At 41.2% G+C, this 26,950-nt stretch overlaps 1 protein-coding gene across 1 annotated transcript in view; it reads left to right on the top strand.

Moving 5' to 3' along the window:
* Window positions 1-26,950, top strand: part of ksr2 (kinase suppressor of ras 2) — a 170,468-nt gene that overhangs the window by 10,738 nt on the left and 132,780 nt on the right. The window contains exons 2-3 of the mRNA XM_050050637.1: window positions 10,389-10,529; window positions 11,759-11,909. Of these exons, the coding sequence (XP_049906594.1) occupies window positions 10,389-10,529; window positions 11,759-11,909 (292 nt within the window). The remainder of the gene's footprint in view (window positions 1-10,388; window positions 10,530-11,758; window positions 11,910-26,950) is intronic.

Genomic DNA, 26,950 nt, shown 5'->3' with positions numbered 1-26,950 from the left:
AGCCTTGTACATGGGGCGCCTGCTCTACCACTAAGCCACTGACGCCCCACACTTAGTGTAAGCTGATATAAATATACCATCTATCTGTGTTTAAACCTGATTAAATTCCTCAAAGAAAAAACAAAGTATGCAAATACTGTGCTGACCTTACTTTACAGTGACTCATTAACTGCTGGTGAAGCCCAAGAATAAGACTGGAGTGGGTTGTATCTAGGTTTGTATGTAAAATATGTACTATACAGAACAATTAAGCAATCTCATATAGATTTTCATGAACATTTTTTTTGGCCTTACCATCCTATATTTCACTATAGCTATTCAGAGGTGTTGTAGTGGGGGGAAAAGTGGGACTGATTACCCAGGACCCCAATGTGAGAGGGGCCCTCAAAAAGCCTGGAATGAAAAGTTTGGTTTTGTTTACAGTTGTTGTTTTTTTAAATTTCTGATTAATTAGTGACATAACTAAAATAAAATTGGCTGAACAAATTGGTTTAAAGACTGAACTTTGTATTAAAAAAAGTGAAAGTTCTCTGAGGCTGCTCTCATTCCTCAAAGGTGCAAAACGGTTCAGTCCGCCCTGCACTAGGATTCGTTTTTAATGCAGCCAGAGTCAAGTAAGTGACTGCATTTGGTTTTGGAGCACCAACGTGCACTGTCGGGTCTTTCCTCAAGAAGGGGAAATCAGGGTTAAAAAAGAAAATACAGAAAGAAAGGAAAGGGAAAGAAAGCAAAATGACTCTTAAAAAAAATAAATCATAAGGTGCATGAGAGTGACATGGAACAGAGGATGGGCGGGGGCCCACAGAGGTTGCTTATGCATAGGGCCCAAAATTTGGTGCTATGCCCCTGTACCTATGAGACACGTTTTACTTGATGACCAGGCTCTCCAACCCACTCTGAACTGGAGCTTTTGGGGTTAGCCCCCCACAAATAGAACTTTCTTTTACAGTATGTTAAAGATGAAACTCATTGACAGTAACTATGTATTGATATCGTAAGTGCTATATCGTAGGCAACTGGACTTGCTTGCGTTTCTCTCATCCAAGAAGCTTCTTCAGTTCTAAATGACTGGTACAAAGTTGCAGGCTATAAATCCTATGTGGGTGGGACCCTTGCAGAGTCGTAGGGGTCACGTGAGCTCTTAGTTTCAGAGGCGTTAAGGTCACAATGTGAGTCGTTGACCCACCTGGCCACCATGTGAGTCAATAGATCCTAACTCCTTCTTGGATGAGAGGCAAAACGTCTTCAAGAAACGCAAGCAAGTCCAGTTGCCTACGATATTAGCACTTACGATTACCATGACCTGGATGACTGAGAATATTCACCGATATGTATAGATATACAGTAATATGCTGTGTATTTATCAGTGATTGAAGTGTTTGTTTTAAGTTATTTAGTATTTAGTTATTAGCCTACTCCTGTCTTAAAAATGCTTTTGAGAAAATAGGGCTACTTCCTGTTAAAATGATTATGTAAATGGTTGCTTGACATACATCACCTGCTGGTCGTCTGAATCCAGCTCCCCTCAGCCGTTTACCTTTTTGCTGTGTCCCTCTTGCATGTAGCCTACTGCCGGTACGTTAGCCAGCTAGTGAGCTAAGATTGACTCATGTAATAGACCAGATTACCATGACGTGACATCACGCTTACAGTGACAATGACTTCTGAGTAAAAAAGCTGGCTATTGATTACTAACTGTAACAGTAAGATATTTAGGTAAACATGGTGGTCTGACATTTTCTGCTGTTCTTATTTTATGTACTTTGTTACTTTGCTATCATCTTTGATAAAGCAAATCTATCGGCACAGAAGCTGTACCATGTACACAGCAAAGTGTATTTTAGACACCTAAAATTATCCACAGCTTTACCTTTACCTACCTTTACACACCAACCACTTGCTGCTACAGTAGACCAACAACTCCAGTATTCTGCTAAGTAAAATGACAGTTTTTGTAAGGGGAGTCTGGTGGCTTTGAGATAACGGCTGCATTCCCTGTCAGAAAGGGCTGTCTGACAGCAAGGTAAAGCAGTCAATATATTCTAGATATAGCGCACACTGCTAATTTATTTATTTATTTATTTTGGTGGGCCTTTTATAGGTGGCTAAAAACAAACTAATTGAGGCAGTGTTTGCTCAGTGGCATTTGATTTAATGTACATGATGTGAGGATTTTCTACGCGGACGTTATTGTAAATAAACATTGTGATTCTGTCTATAGCATGATATAAGGCAATACTGCACAATGTGCTGCAGACAAGGCAAGGCAAGGCAATTTTATTTATATAGCACCATTCATACACAAGGCAATTCAATGTGCTTTACAAGAGAAATACATTAAAATAAAACATTAAAGGAACAATAGATCATTAAAAACAAAAGCTAAAAGCAAGAAAAACAGTGCAGACAATGCATTTAAAAAGCAAACATAAAGCAAAAGCAACAGCAGACAAATATAAAAACAATAGCTACAGATTATCCTAACAATAAATTACATATCTAGTTCACTGGTAAGCTGTAGTAAATAGTAATGAAAATCGTAATCGTAATAAAATCGACTCATGGGCCAGATCTAGCCCCCTGGCCAGTAGTTTGAGACCCCTTAAACAACACTAAGAGTCTACAGGGACATTTGAATAAGATAGTGACTTTGATGGTGATAGAGGCGTTGACACCCTCCATCTTTCATTTGCTCTGACTAAGAAGCAATTACTTTATATATGCTATGTCATGTTTATGCAGTGATCCTGTAAACAAGTAAAAATGGCAGGATATATTTTGGGTAAAGGTAGCATGAGACTGATAGATATTGTAAGAATATGATACACAGATTGAGGTGGACACATTTAGCCAGGGTAAATGTGTGTTTCTCTGTAGGTGTGGACTGAGCAGTCGCCTTATTGGGCAGAGCGTTAGCAGCCGTGGGCAGCTGCTGTAGGGTTTTTCTGCATTCAGAGGTGACTTGCGAGTCCCTCCTCCACTGGTTTCTACTTTGGTATGCACTGATGTAGGCCAGCGCTGTCTAATTTCCAGCAGTCATTTTGTAGGTGTATGTTTGGAATGGGGCCATCCAAATGTATCATCCTTAAGTCTTTAAGCATCACGTCACCCACTGTGGGCCTGGACATTTTTCTACCATCACATCTCATCAGACCAATTGTTTCAGCTCAGAATTGATTCACTACAAATGTGCTTGCTGTAAATCTTGCTTGCTGTGTCATTGGGCTTAAATACAGTCAAAACAAAATATCTCTTTTCTGACATATTGAATCTTCCCTCTTCCTCCGTACCCCCACAGCGCTCAGGTGACGTCAGGGCTTTATAAAAAGGTAGCAAACAGGTACGGCTTTCAAGCGCTCTAAAAAAATCTAATTAATTATGTGACCTGTGATTAATTAATCTGAATTAACCCCATGCATCAATTTTTTGCTGTGAAAGTATTTAAAAAAAAATCAATTTAAATGACGTCCCAACCCTCACCTATGGTCATGAGCTCTGGGTAGTGACCAAAAGAATTAGATGGCACATACAGACGGTCAAAATGAGTTTCCTCCGTGGGGTGTCTGGGCTCAGATAGGGTGAGGAGCTCGGAGTAGAGCCACTACTCCTTCGTGTTGAAAGGAGTGAGTTGAGGTGGTTCGGCCATCTGATCAGGATGCCTCCTGGGCGCCTCCCGTTAGAGGTGTTCTGGGCACGTCCCACTGGTAGGAGGCCCCGGGGCAGACCCAAAACACACTGGAGAGATTACATATCTCATTTGGCCTGGGAACACCTTGGGGTCCACCAGGAGGAGCTGGAAAGTGTTGCTGGGGAGAGGGATGTCTGGGGTGCTTTGCTTGTCCTGCTGCCCCTGTGACCCGGCCCCGGATAAGCAGATGAAAATGGATGCATGGAATTCAAATTACTTTTGGCCTATGTGATGCTGGATTTTGGACACGATTGTCCCTCTGTCCTCTACCACCCAAACTGGTCTGCAGTTTTGCAAGGGAGTTAGTTAGTTAGTCAGTCACAGGTAGTTACTTACTCAGTTTGTGTCTGAACGCCTGGTCGAGTGTGGCTTGATGTCACTGGCTGCTAGCGCTAGCAATAGAGGCTGTTCTAGCATGGACCTCCGAGATCACTGCTAAATGCTTTGCGTTGGGGTGATATTTCAGGCTTGCAGTACTCTGATGGTACCAAAATTCCTTACAGCAGAAATTGCACAGAACGTTGCTCCTATCAACAGTTCCATGTGGGTGTTTTTTAAATGTAAAGGCTCCATTCACGGGGCCAAGCAGCCACGTGGCCTTCATTGACACATCGGGTCAGAGGGCCCCACAGAATGTGTTTAAGCAGTGTTGATTTTTTTTTTAAAGCGTTTTTTTGTTGTTGTAATTAATCATTGAAATTAATGTTATTTTGACAGCCCTAATTATTACATATTATTATTTCTGATGCTCCAATATCCACCCTGCTGAAGTGCAGAGATGAGCAGTGTCGGCTGATTATTAAGTCTAATGTTAGATGTGACGACTTTTTATTTTTTACTAAATGAATCTACAATAAAACATATGTAACAGAGAGATTGGAGATTAATGTAGTGGAATAAATAAAGTGAAGGCAAATTAACCAGGAATTATTCAAAATCTAAAGAAATTAATTTAAAAAAGCTTTTGTCAGTGAACTATTAAAAGATAAACAAAATAATTATAGCACATGTACAATTATGAAATAATTTATCAAAATGTGTTCACATATGTATGTATATGACTTATAAACATATATTAATTATATTAAGTGAGACTTTAAGTCATGCATTTCATTGTATGTTAATATATTGAATACTTTATGTATTTATTGAAGATCTCCCACCTCTGTACATCCTCCTATTTAATGCACATTTGTGTGTATGTGTATGCTTGTGAGTTTGTGTGTCAGCATGTGTTTGCCTGTTATATATATTACATCATTTGTGGAGATGTGTGTGGGTGTGTGTATGTGTGTATAGGCTCTGGTACTTGTTTGGGGGAATTAACATGCTAATGGCAAGTTTAAATTGGTGGCCAGAGGGAGGCTTAGCCATGACTACATGATCCCCAGATAAGTATATGTAAGCTATGTGTTGCTAGGGAGAGTTCATACTATCAGACGTGCTCAGCTTTTTCTGCAGAGTTCATTAGTTAGTAAAAGAGAGGTGAAAGTAACGTGTAACAAAAAGTTAACAGGCTAACCTCATCACTTTATTTAATTTAACAGCTGTAAATGACATAGATTCCCAAAATGATAGACAAACATATTTTGCGGTCAGTGAAAAAATAGAGTACTTACTGTATATGTGACCCCATGACACTGCAGTGAACCCAGCCCTGTCCATTAAGCACACTGTCATCACCTCCTCACTTATTTCTTGCAAGCAGAGGATCACTGCCACTGTCGTCCTCTTTAACATGTACTTACTATGACAATGCACTTCAATTAGCAATACATTTTCAATATAAAATTCCAAGTAATATGAGAAAAATGTGGAATATGAAAACACAAACCTACAAAAAAGGAAGAGGAGGCAGATGAATGAGAGATACAGTGCGCTCCATCAGCAGAAGTCATGTGCCTCTAATACAAACACCTAAGTTGGTATAAGATGTTTATTTTGCATCACTGAGGTCCTGAACTCACAACATCCGCCACCAGTAGCAGGTCTTGATCCTGTTTAGCCAACCATCAGACAACTTTTTACTTCCCCAACCACCAGGGTTGTGATAACATCTGTCAATGTGTGTAAAGGCAGACAGATACACTCCAGTTATGTTACATGTTGCACATACTGCACTCGCAGTCTTGAATGAATAAATGAACCTTTATTTATCCCCGTAGGGAGATTCGGGTGTCCAAAAAACAGCAACAGTAAACGTTAAGAACGATTAATAGATAAAGTTAAATAGTAAATAAATAAGTAAATAGATAAAAGGATAATCGAGAGGAGTGAGACCAGATATTAAAATACTAATACTAAAAAGTCAAGTCCGTGTAAGGAAAGTGCCATGTGCATAGGTCAGTGTGCCAAGTCCATGTGCAGGGTTCGGGTTTAAAGGTGCAAGTGTTCTCCCAGCAGGTAGTCATGGAGCGTCCATGGGCTTCCTAGCCCAGCCGCTCCGTCCTGCATGGGCTCGCCATGTGTTTCAATCAAATCATGTGTTTCAAATCCACACAGCACAATACCTGAGAAGTCATTAACATGTTTATTCTGCACCACCCAGTTCTCAAACTCTCAACCCTCGACACATCGGGTGAGTCATGATCTTGTTGAGCTACCTGCCGAGTGAAAATCCATAGGCTAACCTCACACTATGACTTAAACAATCACCAGGGTTGCATTTAAAGGCAGATTTCCAACTATCCATCCATCCATCTTCTAACTGCTTCATCCTCTTGAGGGTCGCAGGGGGGCTGGAGCTTCCCAGCTGACACTGGGTGAGAGGCAGGGTTCACCCTGGACAGGTCGCCAGACTATCACAGGGCTGACACATAGAGACAGACAACCATTCACACTCACATTCACACCTATGGACAATTTAGAGTTATCAATTAACCTAATCCCCAATCTGCATATCGGGCAGAACATGCAAACTCCGCAGAAGGACTCCCACACCCGGGATCGAACCGTGAACCCTCTTGCTGTGAGGCGACAATGCTAACCACCACACCACCGTGCCGCCCAATTTCCAACTAGTGTTATCAAAACATTTTGATGCACTGTGGGCTGAATTTTTGATAGTTCAAAAAATCTGTTTGTGTTGTTGTGGAGGACAGTCTGAAGACGCTTATTCGCAAGTTGGTGTCAGTTGGTGGAGGAGATAGGTTTAAAGTCAATCAGAAGAGACAGAGGAATGAAGTAAAGTTAATGTTTAATTCAGAATATGAGTGCACAGATTACCAGATGATTTGTGCTGATTAAGATTTAACAGAACTCTTTGGCGCTTGGACACCAGAGGGAGATATTTTGTGACTGAGGGACATCTGAGCGGCAGATGTCTGGAGTCCAGACACTGGTGGCTGCTGACTCTGAGGCTGATGAGACTACATGGTGATGGGGAGGGTACAGCAAGAAAGAACTACGGCAGAGAAGGAACCATATTCAAAATGAGGAGGAGTAAGATGACAGGCTGACAGAGAAGGTGTGTTGCTGTGCTATTGGTTGATTTTCAGTCAGCTGATGACTCAATGGACAGACCCAGACAATGACACCTAGAGATAGTGAGTGAGCATGCGTGCAAGGAGTGAATGGCAGGGTGAGAAAGTAAACTTACAGCCTGAGCATGAAAAGTATTGTCTCCCTGACTGAACTTTCACTAGAGTTTCATTAGTTTTACAATTTTGAGAAAACAGTTTTGCACTTTTGACTGTTGCAGTAGTGCCATCATCAGGACTATTAGCCCTCATGCCAGTTAAGGAAGTTTGGCATAGGATATGTCGGTGAAGATTCTCAGTCATTCAGGCCATGGTAATCTTTCATGGTAATCTTCAGTTCAAACGGACTGGTGTGGAGTCAATGTTCTTTTCAATTCCCATACCAGTCGAAACGCATTCTTCCAAAATTGATAAGCAACATGTCGGTGAAGATTCTCAGACATCCAGATCATGGTAATCTAAAGTACTATAGCGTAGGCAACTGGACCTATTTCAATGAATAACGTTCCAGATTATTTGACAGTTGGGTTAATTTGTTCAAAACAAATTAGAGACACATCTCTGACTTTTTTTGGGCACAAACACACGCTAAACATGTGAATGAAATGTTTACCTGGCAGCATCATTTAAAGGTTGAGTAATGGTGTTAATACTGCGGGGTTATGGTTAATCTGATTACGTCCTCACAGGATCCAATACTGTGATAATCAGGTTAAATATTAGTGTGCAGTAATGTGTTCCTCAGGCTTGATAATAAATACAGTTTTGAAATGACCGCATGTATCAATCAGAAAGTGTGAATACAAGTTAAGTTTGTCAGGGACATGATGTTTCCCCTCTGACAACTTCAGTAAGGATTGGAAGCATCTAACAGATGTATTATAGTTGCACAAATAATAAACAGGTCGGTGCGAGCCACAGAAAATCGTTTCCAAAACTGTTGGGATTCAGTGTCTTGCTCACAAACTATTTGGTAGAATGTATACTTACAGCCACATGGGAGTTTAAAGGTCCAGTGTCTAAGATTTAGGGGGATTTAGTGCCATCTAGTGGTGAGGATTGCAGATTGCAACCAGCTGAAACTTCTTCAGGTTAGAATTCTGTCAGTGTTCATTGTTCAGGAGTCAATGGGGCACTGCAAATTATCATTTTGCAATAATGTATACAATTGTATCTCAAAATGGCTGTGAATGCAGGGCTATGGCTAGTTGCTGGTTTACTATCTACACATTGTGATGAGGCTCCTCTTCACCAAAAAGCCTGCACTGATGACAGGAAGTTTGTTCTATCAGTAGAACAGTAGTCGTTTGCACCCATGTATCTGTACTTTGAAATGAGTCTACAGGAGCTGACCAGTTTAACCACAGCTTTCAACCACTAACCACTGAGCTACTCCACTGGAGTTAACAGCCGCTGAGTGATGTTAGTAGTGGTGGCTGAGGGAAAAGAGTGTTGCATTTATCTCCCCTGCACTGTCCAAGGATGTCAGTGACTTTGCAGGAAACAGTGAACGTCTCTGACTGTGAGACGACTGTACTGTACTGTCCATCTGAAGGGTGGCAGATTCATTTTAATGTCAGTGTCATATTTCAAACAACTTTGATACGTGGGACTTTTAACAGTTTTTTAGACAAGAGGCAGCAAGTTGTTGTAAAATGAAGTGAAGTCTTTGACGTCTTTATAACTGACCAGCAAAAAAATATGAACAGAAATATTCTTTAAAAATGGCTTAAGTTAACCTTAAGTAATTAAGATTAGTACTAAGTGTCACCTGCTCTGAATCAGTAGACTGGCATCTTGACTCTATTCACTTTCAGAATTTATGATTCATAAGTATCTATTGGGTGCAATTATTAAATTTTGTGTGGACTTCATCGTGCACATAACTGTACATATTTCTCATGCTTACTTTTATTCTGTTGTTGTTTATTCTATTGGTGTATGTATTGTAGTTAAATTTCACACTAAAAGGGAATTTATACCTCTGCGTTGAATCAACGCTGTAGCTGCGGCGTAGCCTGACGTGCACCTCCCCAGAAATGTAACTACGCGTCACGGTGACACAGACCTCCTGTCTGTTTCTGTAAGCTGAAACCATTTCCCTCAGTGGAAAGGGAGCTTTTATTTACTTGTATTTCACAGATAAGAAACAATAAATTGTGAAGACAGTAAAGACTCCACAAAAATATCATTTCAATTCATGTGTGTGATTTATCCTGGCTTCATATGAGCAGAGGAAATCTCTGCTTGTCGCTAGGCTAATTTATACAATGTAAAATAGGCTGGCGCTAATAAAGTTAGCATGTTGTATTTGTGGGGAAAATGTGTTTAGTATAAGACCGTTGTTTTGTCAGTGAACCTTCGGAGACAAATTATGTAACGTTACCTTTGTTAAATGTTGCTGTTGTCCCTGGTTTTATATGAGAAGAGAGACAGATCTCTAGCTGCTAGGCTAAGTTATACAATGTAAAATGCCATAGACAGTCTCAGCACAGTGATGATATATATTTTCTTTTAATATTCTATATCTTAAGCAGTAGTTTTAAACACTGTAGCAAAAGGAAATTTTAATTTATCTCATTTATTTTAATGCACATTTTCATTGTTTTATTTTATTTTATTGCTTTATATTTACATACTTCTATTTCATACTCTTATTCTTACTTTGTGTAATTCTCTATTCTTTATATCGTAGGGACTGTAAGGAATCACAATTTCCCCTCGGGGGTCAGTCAAGTATTTCTGATTCTGATTCTGAGAAATGTGATACCTTTTTGCAAACTTAATATTTAGTAAATCTTCTTGCTTTCCATAACAGTACGCCTTTCTTGCCTTGATTTTACAGCATGCAGAAGGATTTAATACCGACCTCATATAGCAACTTAATTGATTATTGGGGTTCTATTTATTGTCAGTTTTGCTTGTGATAAAACATGTCAGGATTACAAGTTAGGCCCAGATATGTATTTCATGTTGTAGTACCGAGGTGAAACAAGTCAATTTATTTAAAACGATACCCAGTGTTGCAATTAAAGATGTTTTTTTTTTTTGTGTTCACTTTCCCTGGTCTGCATCAGATTTTTGTCTCTTCTTTTCAGTTGCACAGTACTAAAATACACACCGTTTTAGTTTTGTGCAGTCCAGTTGTATTCATTATGCATTAAAGAAAGCATCATGTATCAGCAGCCCTCCCTCACTGTGTTTGTTCCTCTTGTTCTCAGGGGAAGTTGGTGAAGTACTTCAGCCGCCAGCTGTCCTGTAAGTGCAAAGTGGCCTTAGAGGAGCGCAGTGTCGAGCTGGAGGACTTCCCTCGCCTCGGCCACTGGTTCCGCATCGTCAACTTGAGGAAGGAGGTCACACAGGTAATATGTCTGAATAAAAAAGATGCTCGTCTTTATCTCCCATATTTACAATGTGAGAATGTGAGATAGTATTACTCAGATTACAGTTCTGGCATCAGTACAGATGTACAGAGGGGTGACAGAGTGGTGTCTGACAGAATCTCTCCTACACATCTGATGACTGGACATATCATATTAACATAATTTTCATAATCAAACCATCCAGTGACTGCTTGTGTCTTTTATGGACCGTTGGTTTAAGTCTATCTTCCGACAGAACAGCTGGTTGAATTTCAGCCTGCATGCACGTTTGCCTGCTGTCTGCCTGCTGCTGTTTGAGGGTGACATAAACTTTCAAATAAAAGCGTATCCTAAAGATGACGATATGGATGTTTTCACTTTGCATTGATGATACTGGATCGTTGATTACTGAATCAATATATTGGTCCAGATCGATGGATCGTTACACTCTTCTTAGTTAGTTTGTGACCCACCCACCATGTTGGATACAGTTGACTGAAGTCACACTAAAATATGTTTCTAAAAACATCTGAGGTGAGAAATAGACAATGCAGTAACAGAATCTTGATTCATATTTGATCAGCGCTGCCTAGTTTGACAGTTTGACCGCAGTTCATGAGCAGTTATTGACATGATTGACAGCTGCATAAAAGACTCCTCGGCTCTGATTGGTTAATTTTATTCAAGCGCAGTGGATTCTTGGAGTTGCCAGTAGAAGCACTACGAGGAGGAGGAAGAGGAGGAGGAGGAGGAGGAGAATGATTTTTTTCTCACAGATTATCTGTCATGTACTACTTTGTGGATGTAGTGACAGTTTCAGGAAATATGACAGAGTTATTTTTATAAAACTCACCAACTACAGCCTTAGAGCTTTAAAAGGACTTGATTTCCAGGCATGTCGTGCTTGATTGGCAGGTGTCTCAGCACATTATGGTCACCTACGTGTTTGAATTTAACGTATAGGTTTCTGTCTCATAGAGGTAAACCTAAATCCATGCTTTAAAATGAAACGGACGAGCCAGCTTTTTCACAGCCCATGACCTCTTTCCACTCTGAACTGACCATAAAACACAATTAAAATGTTCTACACAATTTCTTTTCATTGACATTTGAGGCTCCCAATGTGTTGAGTCAGTCAGTGCATCCTAAACCAAGTGTTCCATAAACTGATATGAGATCTTAACGATGTGTATCTGTGTCATCTGTTTGCCTATGTGTGTGTTCTGCAGGAGATGAGCCCGGGTGAGGTGACCCTGGAGGGCCTGCTGGAGATGAGCGAGGAGCAGGTGTGTGAGCTGCTGCAGAAGTTTGGTGCCAACGAAGAGGAGTGTGCTCGACTCAACGCCTCCCTCTCCTGCCTCAGAAAGGCCCACCAGCTCGGTAAGTGCACACCCAAAACATGCAGAGACGAGCTGACAGAAGCACACACACATCCAAAGAAGCACCTGCCTGTAAATATCCTTAAAGGGATAGCGTCCTGTAGAGTTATCACCATTTACTTTACTATCTGTAAAATTTTAAACTAATTTGCTTTGAAGTTTTTCAAATAAAGGTCTGCTTAACTTTAAATTATCTGCTGTGCAAGATAACAAAGACAGTCTTTATGAGGAGACTTTTTTTCCACGTTGCTTTCCTGGTATTGGTGTCAGGTGACAGACAATAAGTGGAACGTAATCACACAGACAGACAGAAACAAAATAAAAGTTAATGTTTATTGTTGGTAATAATCTTACTATAGAGTGTATTTTTTGTACGGTACAAAAATGAATTAATGCAGTTTTGTAATATGTAAAAAGGACAAACTAGATGATGGTACAAATCTGGGGGTTTCTCCCTAAAAACTAACTTGTGTGGTTTATATCTTTGCCATCAATTTATTTTTACAAGAATTTAAAATCTCATGTCTTGCTAGAGGCAGACAGTAAACCAAAATGATCAGTAAGTCGCCTTTTCTAATCATCTTTTTTTTATAAAGATATATGATTTTTTTTTTTCCACAAAGAGACCTTTGTGAAAAATTCTCTGTGGTGCATTCAAGGACACTCTGACATTTGAGACTCGACAGCCAGCTGCTTATTTTTGTTAAAAGTATTTTGAGGCATTTAAGTTTAGGGTAGAGAGCTGACAGGAAGTAAGGCGACAAAAAGAGGATGACATGCACCAAAAGTCTTCAGCCGGACTCTATAAACATGAGAATGCACTTGAATTGTCAGTGTCTTGAACCTGTAGGTCACCAGTATGCTATAATAGCAATTTATTTAATCAACTCACTTGTGCCCAGAGACTGTATTTAGTATGATATGGATATTTGCAACATTTGTACTGATTGGTCTTGGAATACAGACTCACTTTGTGTAGGTGACTAACAATAGAACTTTTACATTTTTTGATGACATTAAAAGTCACATTTTAATCAATAGTCAAAGTCAGGATTACTGAAATATGATGGAAAATGCCGACATAATTTTTGTAAATGGTGGCATGGTGGTGCAGTGGTTAGCATTGTTGCCTCACAGTAAGATGATTCCTGGTTCTAATCCAGGGTGGGGGAGCCCTCCTGTGCAGAGTTTGCATGTTCTCCCCGTGTCAGCGTGGGTTTCCTCCAGGTGCTCCAGCTTCCTCCCACAGTCCAAAGACATGCAGGTTAATTGGTGACTCTAAATTGTCCGTAGGTGTGAATGTGAGTGTGAATGGTTGTCTGTCTCTCATACGGAAAATGAATGAATGTTTATAAATGTCTTAAATATGAAAAGTTTGTTTGCACACTGCATATGTGTGTGTATTTTTGATATTCAGAATGTTACGAGTTCATAGATACCAAACACGATTGTGCTCTTTGTGGTTTATGATAAACAACCACTTCCTTATCATACTATATTTAGTCTTTGAGCACATGGGACATTTTTTTTGTCTTGTAGAACAACCAGTAGCGCCATGTGCCCAAAGATCAAATATAGTAAGATTAAGAAAGACCCACTTTTTAGCCAAACCATTGAGCGATTTTGAACATTTATTTAGATTTGTGCTTTGACATGCCAAAAAAAAAAATCTAAATTTCAGTTGTAGGCATGAATAGGCTGCATTTATAAACTAAATTTTTCTACTTGTTTTCACAACAGTTTACAACAATGTGTTTACTTACTGCTTCTCCCCTTGGTCTGATTTCTCAACAACATAGTTTATTAATTCTTTACTTTTGGCAGTCAACTTGCATCAATTAGCTGTTAGAGCGTCCTTAAACACACCATCACTCTAAAATAATGTTTCTTTGACAAATAAACAAAGTGAGTCTAACTGTGATGTATTACTCATGTCAAATATCTGCAATTTGATTTGTATACAAACTGAAATAAAAACAGGAAATCAATCTTAAAATCTACACCATGGTTTCATGATGTGAAGTATTTGCAATGTGAAGGTCCTGAGATAAAACAAACAATGATGGTGTTGTGACGCACAATCAAAAAGCAGGAGAAGGATGCTTGTTTACATCCTACTGTATTAAGTAACAGCCAACGATTACCTCATTATCCTGCTCTGTGAGATGTGTGTACGTAGCATGTGTGAGAGCTGTTATGCAGTTTTGTAATGAATTCAGAGAAGGAGAGTTGTTTTTGAGATACAGATGACGTGATGACATAGAACAGGAGCGGAGAACAGCTGCCTGTTCTTATGTGTGTATCTATAGTCAGGGACGTTTGATTTCAAAGGGCTTTATTTTTCAGTTAGCCTTACCTAAGGTGGAACAAAACACATCCATGTTTTTTCATGATCTTTACATGTCCCCTGTATGAAACGGATAGTCGAACCAACAATATTTAATTCACTCATTTTCCATAGCTGCTTATCCTGTTAGGGGCTGCAGGGTGGCTGGAGCCTATCCCAGCTGACACTGGGTGAGAGGCAGGGTTCACCCTGGACAGGTTACCAGACTATCACAGGGCTGACACATAGAGACAGACAACCATTCATGCTCACATTCACACCTTTAGAGTCACCAATTAACCTGCATGTCTTTGGACTGTGGGAGGAAGCCGGAGTACCCAGAGAAAACCCACGCTGACATGTTGAGAACATGCAAACTCTCCCCCACCCTGGGGTTCGAACCAGGAAACCTCTTGCTGTGAGGCAACAATGCTAAACACAGCATCACCATGCCACCTCAAAAATATTTTATACACCAAAACACAGCAAAAAGTAATGAAATGGATAAATACATATACAGTATTCTTGGTCAAGGTGCACGCTTCCCGAGTGCCCTTCTAGTTCCCTATATCATTTGCTACAGCTTATAAGAAACAAACACCATTCCCACTTCCATACCGTCAGAATTACACACATTAGTGTGTGCAGTTCCTTCTGTTTTGTCCAATACTGCCATCTGAAAACTACAGACATTTATAGTAAAGATGAATCCTAACAGTGACAGGGATGACAAATCAGTTAAAACAACAAATAAAAACTTATTATAAAGAATGTAAAATATGTAAAGTCAATATAAAATCAATGCTAATCAAATTTTGATAATGTTTTACGCATGATAGGTGAGATAGGAGCATTTAAGGGGGAGAAGGGGGTCGTCAGGGGTTAGCCGAGGTCAGCGAGACATTACCGCTACCCGCTTGGTCTATCTCTGGTGCAGCTTGGCATGGCATGGCGCGTCTAAACTGACAATGGAAATGCAAATGGCCGCGGCCAGAATCGACACTGGAAAAGGCCCTTAAGTGACACCTTAAGATAAGATAATCCTTTATTCGTCCCACAGCAGGGAAATTTGCAACATTACAGCAGTAAAGAGATAGTGCCAACAGAAAGCATTAGTAGAAAAAAATAAAATACGAGGCCGTGTATAAATATGTAAAGTAAGTACAAAAACACAGCAGTATAAAAACACAAAATAATAATAAGGAAGCATTAAAAAGAAGCAGAATATAATAAGGAGACAGACTGAATTACTGATTTTACATTATTGACCGATGGAAGTATGGATATTGCGCAAAACTATACTGAACCTGAGTGATTCATTGTAAGCAGTAAAGCATAAAACGAAATACAATAATAAATAGACAGACTGAGTGGCAGACTTTTGGGGCGGCAGTAGCTCAGTCCATAGGGACTTGGGTTGGAAACTGGAGGGTCACCTGTTCAAGACCCCGTCTGGACCAAATATGGAGCGTGGACTGGTAGCTGGAGAGGTGCCAGTTTACCTCCTGGGCACTGCCGAGGTGCCCTTGACCAAGGCACCGAACCCCCCAACCCCTCACTCTGACATCTCTCCACTTAGTGCATGTATAGGTCCTGTTTGTGCATGTGTGTGTGTAATTGACAACGAGTAAAAAAAATTGAATTTCCCCTTGGGGATTAATAAATTCAGATTAATGTGTTTGTTATAATAATGTAGATATAGTATATCTAGAAAAAAGCTTTGTTAATAATATAATCCATACATCCACATACTGAACTAAGACTTACGTTACATTCAAGGTTGCCGTTTATTATTTCACTGTACAAAAAAATCATGTCACCAAAACCGTATATTTATTATGTTTCTCTTTATTTAGATTTAGATTTAGATTTAGATATACTTTATTAATCCCTGAGGGGAAATTCAATTTTTCAGCTCTGTTGTCATACACACATAGGCCCACACACATGCACAAACATGCATTTAACAGAGAGATGCCAGAGTGGGAGGGCTGCCTTGGACAGGTGCCCTGGGCAGTTAGGGGTTGGGTGCCTTGCTTAAGAGCGACCGGGCAGTGCCCAGGAGGCAAACTGGCACCTCCTCAACTGCCAGTCCAGATTCCGTGCTTGGTCTGTGTGGGGAATTGAGCCGGCGACCCTCCCTATGGACTGAGCTACTGCCGTCCCCCCTCTTTATTCATGGAGTATCAAAACAAGTCCATAATTTACAGCAGCCATCATCTGTAGTTTGATGCATGTTATGTGTTTATGATGCTGGCAAAAGGGATGTATCAAAAAAAACCATCACCATATTTAACTCTAACTCGGCTTCATTAATTAAAATCCATCAGATCGTCTAGTTGTTTAATTGCCATGACCTATGTATACAGTATACTGTAATGCTCCTCAGTCTTAGCTGTGGTGTTACTTCACTGCCAGCCCTCAGACATAACTTACTAAATACACAGTGTGTTTCTGTAGGTGGCACTGTTTCCTCCACATGTTCAGCCACAGTGGGTCTGTTCTTCTTTTACTCTTAACAAACTGTAAATGAAGCTGAATCACTACTTGTGTGCCAGCAGATAAGACACCGCCTGTTTAGAGCGACAGCTGTCATGATGTCGATACATCACTACCAGGTTATAATGAATCACTGCTGCAGCAGTCATTGATGGCAGTTTAGCATATTTGTCAGGTGTTACTGTGAGTGCCTGTGTCACAAAGTCATGTGATTGTGTAAAATAATGTGCTATGATTTATGTGAAGCAGAAAGCCAAGTAGAAAAGTCAGGAAACTTCTGCTCGTTTGACTTCATCTGAAAAGTGCACAGCTTTTACTTTTTTACTTTTTACTTTGTTATTATTATTATTATGCTTTATGTCATAATGTATTGGTTATTATAAGGGTTTGTTTTTTTCACTAGGATTGGACAATTTTACACCTTACATCTCTCCATCTTTATTAGTAGCCCACAGGGGCTAAATGTTATCACATAAATCCATCCACATTCAACCTGAGCAGATCTTTAATCAGCCTGAAAGCAGCTGTGGATGTGCAGGGTCTTTAATACAAACCCTAGTTTAATCAATATATTTATTAGCGCTGTACTGAGTGTCATTTTTTGACATTTGAAGCTTCTACTGAGGTTTTCAAATGAAACTGTGTCTGTCATCATAGTTAATGACATCAAAAAAAAAAAAAAAAAATCCCCGAACAAAATCCATAATTTGAAAAGCGAGCCATTGGATTCAGTTTTTTAAATGTAATTGAATCAACTTTATTTAATGAATACCTGTAATTTATAGTGCTGTTAGATTGCTGCGACTGCCCTGTTATTACACATGTTGCAAGCAGGAGAGCAAAAGAGTTTTTGACTGCAGTGAAAGAAAGCTAAAGCCAACAAATATGAAATTGAAAGTTTTGAATATTCAACTTAACAATGCTCTGGAGTTATTAGAAAAGTTGGATCACACATGTTGGAAACAATCGTACGCAGCCACCACTGGAATCTAATCCTGCAAATAGAATAATACTAATACATTAATGTAGCTTTATCTTTATGTGCAGCTGTGCAGAAATACTGAGTTTAAACAGAATTAATAGACATGGAAGAAAAGCTGTGCAGCATTTGAATGGTTTTGAATTTGAATGTCGATGTTAGGAATGAAACTCCAAACTATTCAAACTATTGGCACAGCCCTAATATTTATTCTGTCAACCTGTAGTGATGCACGTTGGTTCATCTATAGAGACCCACTAACAAAGACGACCAGATGATTGTTGTAGGTGTTAAAATCTCACGACATACAAGTTATTGTTTATTTCTACCTTGAACAGAGTTTTTTCCCCCAAGTTTTTTTCTCGAATTTCAAGTTTCCTAGCAGTACATTGTCAATATGTAGTCAAATTGAAGCGTAGATATTTTTGTTTATTAATAATTCAAAAGACAAATGAATGAAACTCCATGTTGTGCCACTACATCAGCTGTGATGGCTGGTATATGAAGCCTTTGTCCAACCTCTCCTTTACATCAAAGTAAATACAAAAACAACACCTTTTGACCTCGTACTGATAAGAAACTTGAATTTTAAAACACGCTGACTTGCAGTCTTAAAGAGGTATTTCACTGCTGGAAAGATGGTCTCTCTCTTAGTATTTTCAGCCTACGTTTTTACAAATCAGAAAACAGTGTGGCACTCACTTCCTGTTCACAAATTCTCATATTACAGCTAAACAGTGCAGTAAAATATGGTTGTGACGACATTATAGGCAGGAAATAGGCAATATAGTGACATAATCTTGATTTCAGTTTTGTCTCTTGATCTGCTTCTGTACTCAGAGTCTGTGTTGGCAGGCACACGAAAATGTGTAAGTACAATCTGTAGTTCGAGCAGCAGCCTTAAAGCTAGTGAAAATTCAAGATAAGAGAAGAGCAGGGCGATCTGGCTGCTTTTAAGATGGAGGGAGGTTTACCACAGTTCATTTACACATACTACCCATGTTGTTATGATACAAAGCTGGTTGAATATCAGCAGAGTATCCTTTCAGTTTTCCGTGGTCGTAATGTAGCATTACAATGCCAGTAAAAGCTTCCACTTACCACACATGGCAGCAAAAAGCCTTTGTTGATGTACTGTATGTTCATGTGCACGTGATGAGCTACAGTGAAGACTAATTTATTTTATTGAGCATTTATGAGGTTTACGTAATTGTAAATGTCGTCCACAATGAAGCGTATTATAAGGGGTAAAGTAAATGGCTGCATTTATGTAGAGCTTTTATCCAAAGCACTTTACAATTTGTCTCTCATTGTCTCTAATGCAAGGTGCAGGCCCCAATATTGGGAGTAATTTGGGGTTCAGTATCTTGCTCAAGGACATCTCAGCATGTGAAATTGCTGTAGGTGACATTTGATATGACGCATGTGTGAAGGAACCTAAAAGAGAAGAATTTTGTCTCCTGTTTTATTGCCTGAAGCCACATTTTATCCTGTCTCACAGTTGAACTGGTCTTTGTTTTTCTCCCATTATGTGCCTCAGATGGTCGCCCAGTAATTGTCATATTTTCTGTGGCTTTTACAAACTTGCTGAGGCATCTGTTGCGATGCCACAAGTGCATTTCTTTTGTGTCATGGTCGCACACCAGGTGGCGTCACAGGCTGCACTTTGCTTCCAATCTGTTAGGTCAAAGCTTTTGCAATGACACAAATGAACCAGGAGGGGGCAGTAGATCACCACTAAAACTGGGTTGTTGGGTTTAGTAACAACCTTTTGTAAACCCGTTTGATAACATATCTGTTTCTCCTCTACTCCTACTCAAACACACACACACACACACACACACACTGTTCTGTAGCAGATGTCCTTTCAGATGGAAGGCTTTGCTGAATAATTAACCAAATTAACTTGATGAGTAGTTTTTCTTCAATGTGCCCTCAACAAAACTGTGCTTTATTAAGAGAGTGCTTTATTAGAGGAGGTGTAACTTGGCCGTTCTTCAAAGCATTTTTAATTTTTTAATGTAATGAATAAGGATTCAGGTGTTCAGACAAACAGGTCATTTGCACCACAGTCCCAAAAACAAGGCTCTTTGTGATTCTGCAGGTACTCAGTCGTCCTCTCGGAATATTCACACCTTTCTGTCGCCGGTTTGTCAGACTGCTGGCTCGCCTTCCTGTGTGCTTGGTTAACTTCTTTGCTTTCTGTCTCATCGGCTTGATTGGGGATGGAGGCGGATGTTGTTCAGCAAGACAGACAGGCGTCCCCTGGCACCGTCTGTCAGGGGGTCCCAGTCGCCCATGCCGCAGTCCAGCTGGGTTCAGACCAGTCAGGCTTCAAGCATTTCTGGACACCAGCTCTGTTTTGCTGTCACTGTCCAGTACTTTGGCTCCGTTCACACCACATCGAAAACATTTCTCAGTTTTGATTTTTCTCCCCTTGCACCTGGTGTACAGAGTTTTGTTTTAATTAGACTAGAGAATAATCCTGTTTCTACATGGCAGTAACTAAATCCTTTATCATTTATCTGATATACTCTTGACCTTTGTAACCTGAGTCCCAGACCCTCGACGTCAGATATGGATGCACATTGCACCCTTTAGCATCTGTATGAGACACACCAGGCTTTCAAACAACTCTAATGTAAACCATCAGTGTCACTGTTAGAAGGTAGGAGCAATGCACATCGTAAAAAAGAACAGGAAAGTCCGATCAGATTGGGATGGGAGTGAAGGTGGATGTGTCCAACAAGCACAGGATGTTGACCCTGGAGACCGGTGTTGGTGTCCTGTAGAGATTTGTCCAGCTCCTTACTGTCTTCTGAAGCCGTTGCCCTCTCACTACTGGTGTAAAAAAGCCCTGTTTAAGGTGGGAATTTCGCACCATTTTACTACCTCACCGTTCTTTAGAAAAGGTTCAATCGCAAAAGGGGGGGGGGGGGCAGAGTTGTCTCACCGGCAGGATGGGACTATGAACGGGATGGGTACAACGTTTTGCATTTAACGTGTTATGTGTGCGACCCACTGCTGGGAGATTTAAAGTGCAGTTACTCAAAGAAAAACAGCAGCCAAAAATGTCTGCAAATTGGGAAAACAATGGCGTCCAGGAGCTCTTAATCCTTTCGAGCAGAGGGCGAGATTAGTCGCCATTTAACAGGGACGGTAAATGATTGTCACGCCTTGTAATGTCACACTAGAGACCAATGCTCGTACATGTTGCATTCTTTGCACCTCTTCTGTTTCTGGGATGCCAGTATGTCTTCTAAAGTCACACACTGGGGCGGCATGATGCCACCATTATTTGGTTTTGTGAGAAAAAGCAAAGGCGGCCTAAGGAAGGGACGTCATAGTTGCCCTGTCACATGATCTGAAAAAGGTTAAACTGCATCTCACCTTTTTCACTGCATGTAGAGAACTCAGCTGTTATCACATGCCCTAAGCATGGAACATGGTAACCCCTGTCTCTGTCAAAAAATAGTTCGCCTTCCGTTGACCTCCTCCTCGATGAACTTTGACCCCTTCCAAGTTGATGCTGTGGCTAGTTTTGATTGTGCTCAGGTGTTTGCAGAAAGCTTATGTTGTCCGTTTCCTGTCTTCACTCAGCCTCTGTCCATGGTCCTTAACCTGTGTAGTGGTCCTTACAGCATGACATGTCATATTCCAGTTTTCCTCACAGGGGAGTAGTTGTCTTTAGGGTGTAACAAAGGTGAAGGTCTGGTCTCATCATCTCTTTTTACCAAACCAAAACTGGTCACAGCACTGAGTGGGACTGTCACTTCACACAAAAATGCCTAAATAGCTTATAGTACCTCTCAGACTTGTGTATTTGTATTTTTATGTCTTTTTCTACATGATTTTACTTTATGAATATTTATTGACTATGTTTTGTAATCAGCGTTGGATGATTCGGATGGTAGCACTGTAATTTTCATGTTTTTATGGATGAATAAATTGAAGCTTGAATGGCTAGTTGGACACTTGGTGGGTGCATATTTAGGAAAGCCCCCTCAGCTACGTACAAAGCAGCCTACTGCTCGTACACACTGCAAATTTTGAATTAAAACAAATCACCACAGGATGAATCTTACTTTTTTTCTATGTTAGAATTTCTATGTTAAAGGGGTCAACAGGGGTTCACAGCTGACCCCCAAAACCATCTTTGAGGAAGGAGATGGGTTATGATCTCCCCCTATACGATCAACTGTTATCAAATGTTACCGAAGCTCCATATATGGGTCACACTAAGCAAACTCTGTACACTGGAAAAGACCACAAGATGTGGTTGGAAGCTCCAGTTATATCCGTTATATTTCATTTTGTCAAACATATTAGTATTATATCAAGGGTTACATCTTGTTTGGACAAAAACTGCCAAAAAAAAATCCTCTCTGTCCTCTTTGTTGTTTTATTTCTTCACTGTTTACCTCTTCTTCCTCTCTTTTTCCTGTCGTCCTGCTTATCGTTTATCATTCTGTTCTCTGCCTCCTCTCTTCTTCCGTTGCCTCTGTGCTCCCCTCCCTCGCTCCTCTTTCCCTCTCCGGCTCTCCAAAGGCAGGGTCTGGCCACACAGAGCCACTAATAGGCTCTCTAAAAGGGGGGCTGGCTAGAGACGTGTGAATGCACCACAGCAACATGACCACTTTCAGCCTAGAGAGAAATACAAGCTGCGCGGCAGCGCTCTTCATATTCTTACCCAGATGGAGCTTGGAGAGGGAGATATGTCACTGCTTCAAAACATCATCACATTTGCACATCTGTGTGTGTGTGTGTGTGTGTGCACTGTTGGTGTGAGTACCTGTGTGTCAGCATGTATATATGCAAGGGTGGGAGACGTGCATGTGTTTTTAAGGGTTACACAGTCTCATTTATACACTGCTAAGCAAGAGGCGGAGGATGTTCTTACATCTTGAGGCTTTTTAAAGAGTTTAATTTTTCTCTTAAAAATCTGGAGGTTGTTGCAAAAGTACAGATTCAACCAGCTTGAATGAAAGCACAGAAAAGGATTTACAGATTTATGCCACGTTTATTTTCAAAGAAAATATGTTGCTCCAGTTTATGAGTCATCAGGGTTTATGTTAAAATTGGCAGACATGGACATTCATATACTTTACAATCTTGGCAGTTTATACATCACATAACCAGAGCGATAGAGAACATAATACGTGAATGTATGTTGCTCTGTGGTGTAATGGCGGAGGAAGGAAACTAATGCAAGTTAATAGAATTTTTAACTACAGGCTCTTGGGATTGCAGTCCACGAGTTGCAATGAGGATGAGTCATACAATTCGGAGGCAGCCGGTCGGTCCTTTGTGCCGCAATATACACACATTATCCAGCCCGCCCCTCTAGACAAGTCCTCACACACACACACACACTCATACAAACATTTTCACATGGACAATTTCTTGAATATGAGCTCTTCTGTTGATCAGGCTAATAGTGTTGATCTTGAATAGTGCGACAGGTCTTCTCGGTGCCTTTCCTCTGTAATCTTTGATAGTTAAATGAATGTCCCCGTGCTCGGCCTTCAGACAGCTTCACATGCACATAAACACCTAATTGGCTTCAAATGCCATCAGCGAGGCAAAGAGATGAAGAAAGGCAGAGGAGAGGGAGGCGCAGAATATGCGAGAAGAGGAGGTTGGAGGAGAGGAAAGGAAAGTGAAGGAGGCATGTGGGGGAAGGAGGACGTGGAATAACATGAGAGAAAATTAGGGTGAGAAAGAGGCGATGACGACAGGAGGTGAGGAAGAAACGTTGTCATGTCGAGAAGAAAAGAGCAGATGCAACAGGGAAGGAAGACGAACCAGAAGGAGCATTGACCGAACCCCCGTCTTCCTGAACACCCCTGGGTGGTCCTTATTGGCTGTTAATTAATTAGCAGAGTCTAACTTTGAGTCCCACTGATTACACTGCAAGAACGACTACAAACCCTCAACTTAAAAGAGTCCAGATTAAAAAGAGACACTGCATCTATTGAACGCAGCCATTGCCCTTTTCGCCAAATCCTGTTTACAGTGGCAGTAAGATAAACCAGCTACTGTCCCGGTGGCATTTCACTGCCATTTAGCCCAAAGAGGCAACACATCTAGAGGTAATTAGTCCAATTATGAGGCTGTTATCTGCCTTTCTCAAAGCCTCACCGCATGTTAAGATTGCCCCATTAATGGTGTTGGGGTGTGTCATTTGCATTAATCACAGCAGAGGAGAAGCTAAATGCTTCAGGTGCATTGTTTGTTTCGACAGCTGATGTGGAGATGCAGGGTTATTCAGGAGAGAATGGAAGATTGATGACGATGTGGCTCCAGAATTTTGTCGAAAGATATCATTGGTGGGTAGTTACGTTTTCCATTTATTCCATTACATGTACTTAAGATTTTTTTAATATGTTGGACTTATAACTTTTACTAAAGTACCTTTGCAATAAAATTTGTACTTCTACTTCTACTTACATTGGGCTACACACTTCTCGCTACTCTTACTGATACATGTAGCTATAAATAATCTTTATATTCACCTAAACTCACACCCACGGCAGCAATTGTTCGACAGTGAGATGTTATTATGGATCCCACTGCTTTTCTTGGCAAGTCCCGCCCCTGCCGTGCTGTCATTGGATAAAACACAAAACATTGTTTGTCCAATCACTGCGAACAAATTTTAAAGAGCAGGGCCGTGAAATCCTACAGCCCCACATCCATGGGTAAACACTGGGGGAGAGCCGGCAGAGGGCCCTCGACTGTGGGCACAAAACCCGCCGCCCTGCTTTTGGTTCTCTGGCAGAGGAGCAGAATATAGCCGTGGTCAGTGGAGCTTGCTGGAAGCAGCTTAGGGACTGTGGGCCGGAGAAGGCAGTCAGGCGGCTGAGAGTCATGCCACAGCCCAAAGAGCGTGTCGCAGAACCAGAGAGAGGGTGGACGGTCTGCTGGGTCCGTGCCCACGGCTGAGTGCCCACTGCTGGCTATCCACCAGTGTCCACACACCCCTGGATGAGGAGCCTCCAACATGCTCTGCGGGCCACGACTCCCCCCTCACCTGCTATGGCTACCTCATGCAAACATGAACGCCTGGCCAGTCCTAGTGCTAGAATACCTCGTGGGGCATGTCCGTAATAATGCAACAGCAAGATGGAAAGGACAGGAAACAGAGGTGTGGCCCTACCTCCTTCTACGACCCCCTTTCAACTGACGACAGTTCAAGATCATGGCAGATGATGAAACACCTCCATCTCCTTCAAAAGAGGCACGTGCACATCCCTGACCCAACATCAAGACCCTGTTTGCCTATCACACGACCAGGAACAACAGTCATATGATGCGCTTCCTACTTTGTCAGCACAAAACAGAACACGCTGATGTAATAAACTGCATCTAATGAAGTCACTCTTTTACTCCCATTGGAGTCAAAATAATTATAAAGTAACAATACTTTTACTTCAGTACAGTTTCTGTTTACTCTACACACCACTGGATCTCATGCATAAATGCAGCCAGCATTTGCTAATACATGGGAGGAAAGACTGGTCTGTGAGGATTTGTGAAAGGAAAGGTTTGACATTTTGGGAAATGCATCTATTCCTTTTTTTTTTATGTTTGTGGGATGAGGAGATGGATACTGTTTTTATGTTTATGCTAAGCTAACTTAATCGCTTTCTTCAAGCTCCGCACACAAAAGCCGTATTTATCTTGTCATCAAACTCTCGGAAAAGAAGCACATTTCCCAAATGTGAAACTATTCTTTCAAAATATCATTTTTAACTTGTGCTTGTGTCTGAGGTCCTTACAACACAGCTTATCTGGTAAAAACATTGAGGTAGGCAGTTTTCATTTTGGCGTCACTTGGCAAAAATCTCATAATAAACCTTGAGCATATTGTACTTCAAGTGGACTGAGAGAAAACTTCTGCACCTTCTGTTGGCTCTGTTTTGAGGCTTAAGAAAATCTAGCTCACGAAGTAAGACTTTGGCCATCACAGGTCATTTCAGAGAGAGGATGTTCCTGTCGGCTGCCCCCACAAATGCAAATATGTGTGCATGTCCTTTTACTCCAAGCCTGATTTAATGCAGGAGAAACCTGCAGAGAAAGTTGCTATTCCAGCATTGGCAACAACTGCCTACACTGCAAAGCAACCCAAGAAAGGGTCTGACAATAAACGAAACAAAACCTGTCAATATCAGCACAGTGTTGCAGAGATGGAGAGAAAATGTTGATAATACTGCGGCTTCTTTAAGTCCATGTTTATGTAGCTTACGTTAGCAAGAGCCTCAAATCACAGTGTGTCCTCCTCTCTCACTCCCCACCACGACAGACCTTGCTGGGGGGAGAGTGGGCAGCAGCTCCGGCCACAGACACCCAGTTAGCACCAGCAGACACCTGAATCCAGCCAGTGCAAACCCCAGTCCCAACAGCCCAGACTCCCTGCCAGATCAGCAAACTTTATGTTGCTGCCATTACTTAGGTTAGGCTAGGCGCTGCCGCTGACCACCACTATGACACTCCGTGATGTAGGGGTTGCACTGGCTGAATTTGGCCCAATCCCAATACCCCCCCTTATCCACTACCCCTTAGCCCTTGGCCCTACCCCTAAATCTTTCCCTAGGAATTGGGACACCACTCACTATGTCACTGCATCGGTTACGTTCACGCATACGTAACTATTTTAAACAGGAAGCTGAGAGCCATCTACATATCCAACCGGCATCTACAATGGAGTCTCATTCATCCTACCGATCGCGTTTGCCACATTCATCACGCTTCGTTTGATGAACGACAGACGACAGGGGACTTCTGCTAGCTAGCTAACCAGCTAACATTACGAGGCAGCATAGTTATACTAACTGGGTGTTATCGTAATGTGAAAAGTCCGACAATTTTGCAGAACAGGACAGATGACAGACGCCAGATAGTGCGAGCTAGCTAGCTAGCTAACAAGCAACCGGACGACGGTAACGTTAGCTATGTATGAACTTTTAAAGATATTTTTTGGGCATTTTTAGCCTTTATTTGATAGGACAGACAAGCGTGAAAGGGGGAGAGAGAGAGGGAGTGACATGCAGCAAAGGGCCACAGGCTGGAGTCGAACCTGGGCTGCTGTGGCAACAGCCTTGTACATGGGGTGGCTGCTCTACCACTAAGCCACCGACGCCCCTATGTATGAACTTTTTTCCCCGTCTCTTGCTCGGTGGTAGCTATGGCGACGTCTACCCCTCGTTGGCAAGTCAGCATCTGAAATCTCTCGCTC

Source organism: Epinephelus moara, chromosome 8 (genome assembly GCF_006386435.1).
Source record: "Epinephelus moara isolate mb chromosome 8, YSFRI_EMoa_1.0, whole genome shotgun sequence".
In the NCBI taxonomy this organism is placed as follows: domain Eukaryota; kingdom Metazoa; phylum Chordata; class Actinopteri; order Perciformes; family Serranidae; genus Epinephelus; species Epinephelus moara.
This window is presented reverse-complemented; position numbering and strand designations above follow the sequence as displayed.